At 44.4% G+C, this 12,125-nt stretch overlaps 1 protein-coding gene and 1 long non-coding RNA gene across 2 annotated transcripts in view; one reads left to right on the top strand and one right to left on the bottom strand.

Moving 5' to 3' along the window:
• The window catches only part of LOC142030835 (uncharacterized), a 42,106-nt gene that overhangs the window by 9,308 nt on the left and 20,673 nt on the right, over window positions 1–12,125 (bottom strand). Inside the window, exons 7-12 of the mRNA XM_075027210.1 lie at window positions 9,061–9,219; window positions 8,650–8,928; window positions 7,820–7,977; window positions 3,650–3,858; window positions 980–1,047; window positions 512–676 (exon numbers count right to left, since the gene is read on the bottom strand). Of these exons, the coding sequence (XP_074883311.1) occupies window positions 512–676; window positions 980–1,047; window positions 3,650–3,858; window positions 7,820–7,977; window positions 8,650–8,928; window positions 9,061–9,219 (1,038 nt within the window). The remainder of the gene's footprint in view (window positions 1–511; window positions 677–979; window positions 1,048–3,649; window positions 3,859–7,819; window positions 7,978–8,649; window positions 8,929–9,060; window positions 9,220–12,125) is intronic.
• LOC142030837 (uncharacterized) overlaps window positions 1–12,125 on the top strand; it is a 34,510-nt gene that overhangs the window by 5,495 nt on the left and 16,890 nt on the right. The window lies entirely within an intron of this gene.

The raw sequence follows: 12,125 nt of genomic DNA, 5'->3' as shown, positions 1-12,125 counted from the left end.
TTTGCAAAATAAATGGATTCCATCTGCAAGCAGGCAAACAAAGAGACAGAGTTCTCACGTGTTGTCACTGCTGCCAACAGCTTGTTGCATACCCACCCCAGGAACAGCAATGGCTGCACCGACCAGACCCCAAGCATAGCATATTATTGTCTCTGGTTTTGGTCTCTGAAGTGCTTGAAGGCACAGACCTCTGCAATAATAGCTGTGGAGCGAGCCATCTCCTATAAAATGTCTCTCCAGCCACATAGGTGCTGCAAATGCTAGGGATGACTTCAACAAGCAGAGAGAACAGGGCCAGAACAAGTTCTGGTACTGACCAGCCCACCGATTCACACTCAAAGAGGTTTTTCCTGCCTGCCATATCCTTGCAGTGGGATATGGATCCATCCAGGAACGTGATGTTTTGATTTGAGTCCTTACGCTCTCTGCCCCTGCCCCCCCCACCCCCACCCCCCCATTCATAGCTGGGGATCTCTCCCTGGCCCCTGCTGGTTGCCCTCAGGTCAGTCACCTTCAGTGGCTTCTCCTTCGACTCTTCTTTTACGCTGGGCTCCTTGAACTTCTCCAAACCTCCCACCTTCTCTTCAAAGTCAGGTCTCTCCAGCTCAGCTTCCTCAAACTCATCCTCACCTTGGTTATTGGGATCCTGGGCAGGATCTGCAGCATCATCTGGCATCTGGACAAGAAAAGCCTCTTATGAATACCAGGCAGGATATCCCCTTGGGATACAGAAGGCTCGCTGCCTTCACCAGTAAGCAGGAGGTGCTGGCTTGTAGCACTTCAGCTGCACCTCTCCACAAGCATGTTAGTGGTTCTAAAAACCAAAAACTCCAGTCTTTGTTATCCCTCGGAATCGCTCCAGAACCCAGGAGTCTGGAGTTGCATGTTATAGAAACTTCTGGGAAAGCATCAACTTAAATGGGACAGCTGGACTCTTATTCAAAGCTAGGGTTAGCATCCAGATAACAGCATTACTTACCATTGGTTCCTGGGCAACAGTCTCTTTCTGAGAATGCAAATTCTCCTCTCTCTCAATCACTCCTGCATCTGCAAGGAAGAGGGACAGTTATCAGTGTACTCTCTCAAAGGTCAGTGTCACCAGTTCAGATTCCCACTTGTTGGGGAACAGCTGCATTAACTCTATGCCAAGCAGGGATTTGTCTCGACACTGAAGTTTTTAGAGGAATCCTTCTTCAATGCCGTTTGCAAGAGTTCAGGGCAAAGCAGCACTACGCTCCTACAGCTGCCCAAACTGCTTCCTTGTCCCCAAGGCTGGACCATAAGCATGTGTTGAAGCACGCCCGTAACTTACTGAATGATACACATATGAATCAAAGACAAAAACCAGCTCTGAATTCAGGCCCTAATCTATATTAAGATGCATCTTTCCCTCATGCCACTGCTAAGTTTGGGCAGCATCTATAGCAGCAACCCAGCCATGCAGCCAGTCAGACCACCCCAGGAGCCAAACTAGACCATGGCAGGTCAGTACGTCGGTGCCACCTTCCCCTTTGCTGGCACACAGCTGCTGACAAGAACAAAAGGCAGGCTTCCTCTGCCAGGTAAAGGGACAGTCAGGGCAGGAGGAGAGTACTAATGAGACAAAAAAAAAATACAGCCTTTTAAAAATATAGCCTTTGCTTTCAACTAAGTAAAGCCTAATCCTCACCCCGAATTGGATATGGCTCTGACATGTCCCAGCTCTGGCACTCACCACAGGCTGAGTGCTTCTCCTAAAAAACATTAAAAGGAGCCTGTGAGACAGCAGTGTTTGTTCCCAACTGGACAGCAGCGTTCCCAACTGGACAGCAGCACAGCCAGGGCAGTCGAGTCATTACTTTGGTTGTTAATCCCAATTAGGACACAGAGGTCAAGGGCTATTGGTCCTCATGCTCTCTTATACCTGCAATGAGGCCTTTTCTTTTCAGGGTAGAATTCACTTTGATGTGAACCAATTAGTTCAGTTCCTCTAAGGGGACTTGCTGAAAATCAGGTCAGCAAAACGTGAAATAGCAGCTAAACATAGCTGTGGGAAAGCACAGGAATACCGAACCTCCTCTCCAAGCGGGCATCTGTATGCACATTAGCTGTTAGGTACCTAACTGTTGCTGTTCTGGAAGGGAGGACTTACGTCCACAGAGTGAACTGAGCCAATAGCCTGGGAGGAAATCACCCATCTTGGGTGATTTCAGCCTTTTGATCCAAGATTCAGTTAGAACTACTGACCTTCATCTTTGCCCCATGACATCCCTCTTTTCCAAATCCAGAGCCAAAACCTACTGTCAAGAAACCAGGCTGAGACTACCTTTATAAAGTTTAAGAGGATGCAAGTCAGCATTTCAGATGAGATCCTCAGAGGAATCTCAGCTCCCAGCTTCCCTGCCTTAATGCATTCAAGACCGCAGCAAAAAATTAGCTACATGAAAAGCCACCTACTTAGTCATTCTACCTCAGACTAGCAACATACAGAATTAGCATTAGTCATATCTACAGTTCAGTGTCTCTTTTTGACAAAGGTAGCTAGCTAGCTTCCAGATTTTATGGGTTATTTCCACATGTGCAAGAGAAATTGATGGTAGAGTCTGTTTGCAGCAAAGAAATCTGTTTACAAAGTACTCACACTGTATATCCTGGCCTCTTGAGCACAGCAGAGGATCTCTGCACAGATTCTCAGACTCGACACCTCTACTCAAAAGCCCATTTTAGCTCTCCACCGCCTGACTGGCTTACTGCAATACATTTTTGATGTCGTCTTTATTTGCTTCCAGAGGAAGTTTGTAGCTTCCCTCTCACACTTGTAGACATACAGCTGCAATTAAATCAACCTTCCCTTTGTTACTGGACCTATGTAAGTGCTCCGAGCCCCCACCCACCCACTGTAATTTTCTGAAAGGTCTAGTCATTTTACAGCTGTTTTGTTTCACACAACAACTGATAAACCTCACCTGGAAAATGAGGCAAAGAAAAGATTCTGCCCTCACATGCATAATCTAATGGATTATTCACTAGCTGGTTTCATGGTGTGATGATGAACTTTACACTAAATCAAATGTTTCTCCCAACCAGTTATTAGCAGAGTGAGTCAATGCACAGGGGTCTGAACAGATCCAGAGGAGAAGACTGAGGAATTCTAACACGCTATTCTAAGAGCTGGCCTCTAATTGCCCAAATGCGGTTACTTACTAGACTTTCAAATAGCTGTAGGTGCTCTCTTGGCTGACTGACAAATACAACTAGCTGCCTTTGAATTTATTTGCTTTTAGCCCCTTAAGGACAGTTGGGAAATTTTCTGCTCTGAGTTAGAAACCCCACTTCTAAAAAACCTAAATTAATTCCTATGGGAGACTGCGATCAAGTCTTAAAAAACACAGTGACATTTTCCCCATCGCTCGCATAGGAATGAAAGAAGAATTGACTTTACTTACACAGATTTTGAGTCCGCTACCTTGGGAATGTGTGAGGATGCAGGACAACAGGGAACAAAAATGGAAAACTGTCCAGGCTTTTCATTTGACCAAGGACAATAAAAGCACAAGAATACTTAAGAGTTGTAAGGTTTTCCTTTAACACAAGCAGAGAGCTTTTCTCACTCCCCACCTTGCTTAGCAACAAATTAGTACTGTACAGCATAGGATTAGGGAAACCATACCCATTTCGAGTTCCTCATCATCTGTCCTTTCCTTCTCGCCTTCCTGATCAGCTATTTGATGCTCTTCCCCTCTCTTCTGACTGGGTGGCTGTGGGCTGCCTTTCTGCATCTCTTGCCCAGGCTTGGGATCAAAACGAAGGCTCTTTGGGTAACCGTGCACTTGTTCTTCATCCATCTGGGCATTCACTTTGTTAACTATGTCTTTCCAGCTGCAACAAGGGTACAAAACAAAACAGAATCACCCCAGCGTCAGTATATCAAGAGATATTTCATAACGCTTTTCCATAACAGCAAGCAGAGGAAAAAAACTCCAACACATGCAGAAGTTTGTCCTAATTTAATTTTTTTGGCAAAACTAGCAGATTTCATTAGTTACTGTGATATCTGCTTGAAAGAACATTTAATATGCCACGTAACTACAAAGTAAGTTATGCTTTGTAAACACAATTTATTGTAGAACTGCTCTAATATTATTCATGATACAGTAACATATCCACATAGCAATTAATTCCAATTCTAAATAGATACTTACTCATGCCTCACACATACCCAAATACACAAATCTAAGTTTTTGAAGAAATATCAGAAACGTAAACCCTCTTTATTGTTCCAACTTAATTTAAAATGAACATGCTACTAAAGTAAGACTGTAGAATTTTTGCCTACAAGGAGAAAAAAAAACTTTCAAAATAAACAGGAAAACTGCAATACAAAGTTGACAGTTTCCGTTGTCTGATAATTTCTTTTTAAAGCTACAAGCTCTTTACAAAACTTTGCAACTGGGATGGATACTTTAACTAGCATCTGTTTATAAAACTCTTCCATAGCATGCATCTGTCCCTTGTATGAACCCAAACAGTGAAAATAGAACTAGTTGAAAGGAAACATTCACATACTGTTTTGATTTTTTTTTTTAGGTGAACAGGGGAAAAAGTTTCATTTCTTCATTCAGTGAGGGAAGCCACATTCCATTATGATTTCCTGCTTTTCCTACACCCCCCCCCCCCCAAAATGTTTTCATCCATCTACTGACCTGAAAAATCAATTTCCATACACAGATCTATCTACGAGAGTTCAGGCAACCGTTTTCAGGCAGATCATAGTCAGGAATTCCTTCCTCTGTAATGGTTCCACCTCAGATACACTTCTGCTGATGTCTACACCAATATCTATGTCTACACTTCTGCTGATGTCTACACCAATATCTATGTCTGCTTCCTTCTCAACAGAAGTGCCTCAGAGGGACAAGTACTTCATATCAAGGTATATGCCAAATGCAACACATTTTTCATTGATGCTCCTCTGCCTGCAGCAATAGCACAGCTCACGTGGATACTCAACTGGAGACTCGGCAGCAGAGTACTTAGTAGCGTAACAGCATTCCACTGCACGGAAATTAATTGGAGGTCAGAGAAGAAACGGCCTATCTTCAAATTAGTTTGAGTGAATCCCTGAAAAGCCCAGAAGGCAGGGCTGTCTCACAAGGAATGTTTTCTTCCCAAATATTCTTACTCAGGGACACCTTCAGAAACAAAGAAGGGTAAAGGAAGGAATAAAATCCCAATAACAGGGACTCTCAAAAGCACTTGAAACAAACTTCTAATCTGAGTAAGCTACCACCAGTTTCAAGCAGGATTACTGCTTAGTTTAGCCTGTCCTGCTACATGAGCCAGCTGAGATTTAAAAGTCTACTTAAGACATTTAAGTTTTTAACTGCTGAGAAAGGACAAGTGGCCTTAGCTTTAGCAGCTTTTTAATGCCAGCATACTACCACCACACAAAACTTTCAGTACGAAAAATCATAACCCAGCCTTCAGCTCAGATTTCCCCATTATAAAACCATCAAAATGTAAATTGGCCATCAAGAGCTCATCTGGAATCTGCTGGTCTCAGCCACCCAATGCAACAGTTCTTGGCATTGGATGCATGGCCTCTTTTGTACTCTACTGCAGCATGATATTGTTCTTGGCATTGACACCTTCTGGAGAAAGTTGGTTTATGCACTCCTTATCACAAATCTCATGCAGTGTAAATAACAGCCTCCAGCTGCTCAGTAATTCTCGATGATAGATCCAGGAAAAGAAAAGCACACCAAACATACCATGATCTCTGTCCTTTCAAAAGGCATTTGCCAAAGAAATCCACTATTTGCATTTTCTATTTGAGTCGTGACAGTACCCTCACTAGGCTCTACATAGCTGAGGAAAGGTCATTCTGCCATCAAAACTTCAACCCTCACCTTCAGTTACACCCATACAAGTCCCTCCCTGTAAAAAGGCAGAATATCCTCTGTGCTGTTACTGTGTGTGTCCACGTAGATGTTACCTATCAAAGCAGTATAGGGAGGACATTGCCCTTTAAAGAATTATGCAAAGCACAATCTCTGACCTGGGAAGATTACACGTTAAGTGAAGGAACAAAAATGGCAGAGAAGAATGGGTAGGATCAGACTGAATTCAGAATGAAATCCAGAAGTCTCCTCTACAGATAAAACAGAAGTTAAATCTTGTTTGATCCAGTAAACTGAGCAGGTATGACCTGGACACGCACAGGAGATAAATAAGTTAAATGAGGAAGCTCTATTTTCAGAGTCAGTTTTTGGATTATGGCCAGACTTTGATGAATTGCAGTCTCATTTTCTTCCTTTTACAAAACAGACTAGTCTTCTGTGAATGCTGCTGAGACCGTAAACAGTTTTTCCTGTGCCTGTACAGCATCCAGTACAACAGGATCTTGGTCCCTGACTATACTCCCAGGTACTACAGCAATACAAATAACATACTGTAGGAATTATCCATTCTGTTACCTGCACGGAATGGGTAGGTTCATGCCATTCTCTGAACCTCTGCCCTTTTCAAGACACTCCCCTCCCCAGAGCTCTCCTCTCCCGTTTACCCCAAGAACAGGTCTGGAGAACACATTGTGCTGAGGATGTCCGATATGAGCAACAGGTCCAAGTTACAGGGAATTTTAATACCAAGGTTTCAACTAAGCTCAGAAGATTGTACCAATCCCAGGTCTTTTATTATAAACCCTGACCCTTTAATTGATATGGCTGAATTGGTTTGACTTCTCCATATGAAGCTGAAGTTTATATCAACTACATCATCTCAAGTGCAGGTATGCAGGAACATAGACAGGACAAAAGCCTGGGCTGTTTGATGGATTCTGGTTGTGTCCTCATTTCTGGCATAAACTATCGCTGTAAACTGTTTTATCCCATTCTGGATAAACCCCATAGTTTTGGGATCACAGGACTCAGACCTGTCTGACTTCTCACTTTCTAATCAGGCTCTGTGAAGGAAAATCCCCAGCGTACCTCAGAAGTGCACTGGCAAGAGGAACGCAAGCTCCATTCCCTGGGAGGAAAGAAAACACAGACGAGACAATACAGAGAAGCAAAACCAGAAAAAACTGTAGTACCTAATTAGGGCTGGTTGCCTGCTGCTTCTAGATTACCATATGACCTTGGAGATGAGAAGCTTTCAGATCTTCAAGGTCTGGTTGTTCCTGCAGAGCTTGGCAGATTATTTAGTGGAAAAAATGAGCAAGTTGCAGCTCTAATATACAACTTAAAGCCTCTTATTTATAGAAACTGAAGGAATTTTTAGCCACCCTTGCTGCTGCAGATGGGTCGCTTCCATCGTGCAGAATTTCTTCAGTTTGCTAAACAAAACAGGATATTGAAGTCACCACCACTGAAAGGGAGGAGATTTCTTGAAGTCTGAACTAACTCCCCCATTCCACCCTCTCCTCTAGCTAGTAGGAAATCTGCGCTGACCTGATCTCACTCAGCAGTAACTCCTCGTTCTCTCTCCTCCCCACACAAACACTTCACCAAACAGTTCAAACAGAAAGGCAGCCTACAGAGCATGCACCAATAACAGCCTTTTTTTTTTTTGCCAGCACAGCACCCACAGTAGTCTGTGCATTCAGTCACGCAACATTGCCTGCAACATGACTAGTCTTCTGCTTTGGCTGAGATGGAGACCTGGCAAGAACATTCAGTTACAAGAATTAGATGACAGTGGAACAAATAACTAACACTTTCTTCAACCATCTTGCAAGTAGAAACCACAATAAACACAAAAAGAAAGAGACCAGGGATGAGCCTGTATGCTACGTTTCAGCCTCAACATTGAGAGGAGTAGGGAGTTTTGTTCCACCAACCTTTGCATTTGCACCTGTTTGCTCCCTGTAGAGTGGTGGTTTTCTGGCAGCTGAGGTTTTTCTGCTGCAGAGGGTTGTTTCAGATCAGACAGTGACAATCCAGGAGCCTGGCTTTCCTCATTGCTTTTCACCTGAATACGCATCACCATCTTTAGATCCTGCAGAGAAGACACATGCATACGCTTGGGATATACACAAGCTCCTAATCTCATCAGATACCTGCAGATGTCCTTTGAATTTGGGCAGGTTTATGGGCCAGACAAATCCTTTATCATAAAACAACAGATTCAGCAGGGCTCCAGAACAAATCTACAGTTCTCTCCAGACAGCCTGCAGTAAGAGAGGTTCTTCTCTTTCCACACAGCCAAAAGGAAATAATTTGGATCCTATGTGACCCAAGCTTGTCTTGGGTAGGTGAATCTCCAAGAAAAGAGGAAAAACAAAACCACCTCTAAAAAAACCCCCCACACATTGCCATTGTAATAGTTACTGTAATTATAGTCTAACCACACTGCAATTATTGTCATTTTTCTAGAGATGTGCTTTCCATAAGCTCATTCTTAATCACACCAGGAGGCAGGGGAGCTGCTTTTATGATTTACTCTTTGCAGATCTGGCAGGATCCAGAACAAGAACCCTAGCCTGTTAATCTGAGCCCAGCCACTAAACCACAAACTCTTAAAGAGTGCACAGGAGTCTGAAACCTAGGGCCAGGACAGTTTCCACATCAGGGAAGTGGAATGCACATATGCATGTCATTACAAATATCATAGTTTTGAGCTTCAAAAGCACGGGCTACACAAAACGAGCAGCGAGTGTGCAGAACTTACTGGGTTCCCATTTGGTAGACTGTTCATGGTCCGGGTGAATCGGATCACGTGGCCATCCTCGCGTCTTGCTGGCCAGGCTGGCATAGCCTCTGGCAGCGAATTGGCATCTTGCGGTGGGACTGGATGGGTAAAGAGCACATTAGCCTGTGGCCTCGGGCCATCGTTACTGTACAAGTTCTGGCCCTGCAGCAGAGGGCCGTCTGCCTGCTTCTGAACCCCAGAGACTTGTGATGCCAGCGGGTTCCCAACAGGGCGATTCTCCTGATTGACTGGAAAAACCTGCGAGGAAGAAAGGACAACAGCAAACTCTAAAGGAACAACCTCAGTTCCCTCCAATTCAAAGCCCCATGCTGAAAACCCACAGAAGCCCTGCAGAACTCTCCTCCCTGGGGTTTTCTGGGAGTACCACACCTTCTGCCTCGCGAGCTGCAGCTGGCTGTTGGCTGGCACCATGGGCTGCTCCTTCGGCACCTGAAACTGCTGCTGCCCCTTCCCAGCTCCTCCTCCTCCTTTGAAACTTGGCATCTTCTGTAGAGCTTCCTTGAGCTGCCTGAACTCTTCCATCTGGGCCTGAGGGGATGAGAAGGGTACAGAGAAGCCTCACACAGTAACAGGGCTAAACAACTCCTTGCTGAGAATAGCCACTCTTTTGTGGCCAGTTGTTCAGCACAGATACACTACTAAAGAAGCTATTTTATATATATGAAGGGCGGGAGATAATCCACAATCATTAACGACAAGCCCAAGCTAGTCTTCAGCTTTCCCTCCAGATTTCATGGACATTCTGTATTCCCCCTTTGCCATTCTTGCATCTTGTTTTATTGCATACTTTTACCCTGGAAGTGCTGACCCATGACACCGATTCTTTGCCCAATGTTATTTAGTGCATGAGCCATTGACATAACTTTGCACAAGAATTGCATCCTGGGTCTCGTTAGGTGTGACTCCCTCTCCTCCTGTGCCTCACACACATGTACCTTCAGGTTAGCTGGTTTTTTTTATCCCTGTGGAGGCATTTCTCCTCCTGAGGATGTGCTCATCTCAGCAGGGCTGACAATAATTGGCATAATCCTACTTGACAATCCAATTTACTTTGCAAGACAAATGAAAATTGATTTTCCTGGACTGTTACGCAAATGCGACACTTTTCTCTCTACTGCAGCTTATTTCTTCCATCTCCAACCCTGAAAAGTAGGGCTTGAGAAACTACTCAGGAAAAGCTCCCCACTCCTACCCCAGTTATTTATAGGAAAGTGAGGGGGGAAGAGCTTTTCATATGCTTGCCAGGGTAACTGGAAATGGACCAAATTAGGGACTGGACAGAGTAGGAAAGCTTCCAAGCAGCAAGGCAAGTTTAACAGGAAATTAATTCCTGAGCAGGCTCTGTTGATTTCAGTTCTTCCCCCTGAAATTTGACCTTAAAATTACATTAAAAAAACAAAATGCAATAAAACCGCTCAGCAAAGCTAACATAAAAGGAATGAGGAAAGGAAAAGGAAGCCAAGAACAGTTCATGGGATATAGCTCTAGCTAGTAAGAGACTGCTTCCAGTCAGAACAAGCCAGATGGAAGCAAAACTTGTACCCATCAAAAGCCTGTTAAGGTGGTCAGCCCAGAGGGAAAGAAGCTTTAGACTAGCCTTAATGCACAAATTCCCACACGCTGTTTGCAACCCATCACAGCAAGCTGTGCATACATCACTTGATGCCACCGTGCCCCATTTTACGTGGCAGACCAACTGATACGACAGCCACTGCAGGCTGCTCTTGTGAAATCCTTGGAAAATGAACATGTTGTCCAGAATGCAAATTACTCGTCTAAACTTCAACAACAGGATAGTCAGTGCAAATCGACACTGCAATGAAGAACTGCAGTGCTGATAAAGAAGGTGGGAGCCCTTGTGGGTGTCTGCTCCAACATATGGCATCTCGCCTCACTGATGGCAAATGCAATTCCATTCACCTTTGTGTTATGAAACACCGATTAGACGCTACAAAGGACTGATCAGAAAACTGAACAGAAAACCAAGATTTAACACTAGGCTCATTGTCACAAAGGTCCAAAGTATTTTGTGAAGTCATTGGAACGAACCACTGCCACTTCTGTAAGAGCCAGAAATAGCAGTCAGACAGATGGTTGGAGCACAACTTTGTTACACGACTGTCTAGTACATTCAGAGCAGGGAGCTGAGCTGCGTCTTCCACATCCAGAGCAAATCCTTTTACTCTTGCTCTCTCTTAATTTTGGCAAGAAATGACAGTGAGCTGTTTCTTGCAAACTACTTTTCCCGTTGATCACAACACCGAAGGGGCCAAAAGTTAAGACTGGCTGCACAAAAACTGCCACTGTGTTTTCCAGTCTGCAAGTGCTTGACTCTGTAGCCTCAGCCATCTCTAGCCAAGTTTTTTTTAAATTTCGGAGTATGTGCTAGTTTGCACACTTGAACTGCTGATTGCTTTCTCTAATGCATCACAGTTAGTCAAATAGCATTTTAAGGGTACTCTGCTGAAGAGTAATTCAGGACTGGTCCCACATGGCGTGCCAGATGCAAACGCACTCAGCATTGATCCAGCAAGACAAAAGTAGAAATATGTAACGACAAGCAGAGGACCTTTGCTCAACTGGTATTGACGCAAGCTGTCAATGGCAGAGGCCTGTATGAGATGGGAGCTGACTGGGTCTCTTATGTTGCTTGAGAACAAGCTACAGAGCAGTGACATTGGCAGCTACTTTAAAAGTTTGGTCAGGAGGCCTAAAAATGAAGGCTGAGATCCATTTTGATAGCAGGAGGTGTGAATGTAGGCTTGCCAGGGGCACTCGAGAAGCTTGTAATCACACGCTGTTTCAATTTCTTGGTATGGGCTTGCTGGACTGACCCCTATGGAGACTAGAAGTCTTTGTTTTGCTTCCAGCAAGTACACTGCGAGCAGTATCACTGCAGGCAGTATCACTGCAGAGAATCCTACCAGTCTGCCTTAGCCACGTGGAGGAGCAGAGTAAAAAAGCCACTCAGTGGCAAGTCACGATTATGAAGGCAGGCAAGTCAAACACACTGACTGTCCACCTGAGACCCCTCAAACCACATCTGACATGACCCAAAGAGCTGTGAAATGACACCTGCCTGCAATGTCAGTAACCTGGGCTTCCTAACTGGAGCAACCAGTTATCTGTGAAGTTTGCAATGCCCTAGAGCTACTTGGTGCCTGCTATTTTGCAGGGCAGATCAGGTCAGAACTTAAGAGCAATCCTGTAGAAGTCAAAACCTACTACCCCCCCCCCCCCCCCCCCCGCCCCAATCTCTAGTTCAAGCTCAGCATCAAGTTCAGGGTAAGAATCAGTTGTCAACATCACCTAGCCACGGCTAGCTCCTTGCTTCTGGGCTTATCCTATAATTCAAGGGAGTGCTTGACAGAAGACTGTTAATTAACAACAGAAAAGGCTAATTTAGACCTGACTTTTAAAGTGTACTTCCAAAG

The sequence above is a fragment of the Buteo buteo genome, chromosome 5 (genome assembly GCF_964188355.1).
Source record: "Buteo buteo chromosome 5, bButBut1.hap1.1, whole genome shotgun sequence".
In the NCBI taxonomy this organism is placed as follows: Eukaryota; Metazoa; Chordata; class Aves; order Accipitriformes; family Accipitridae; genus Buteo; species Buteo buteo.
Note: the sequence above shows the minus strand (reverse complement) of the source record. Positions and strands in the feature narration are given on the sequence as shown.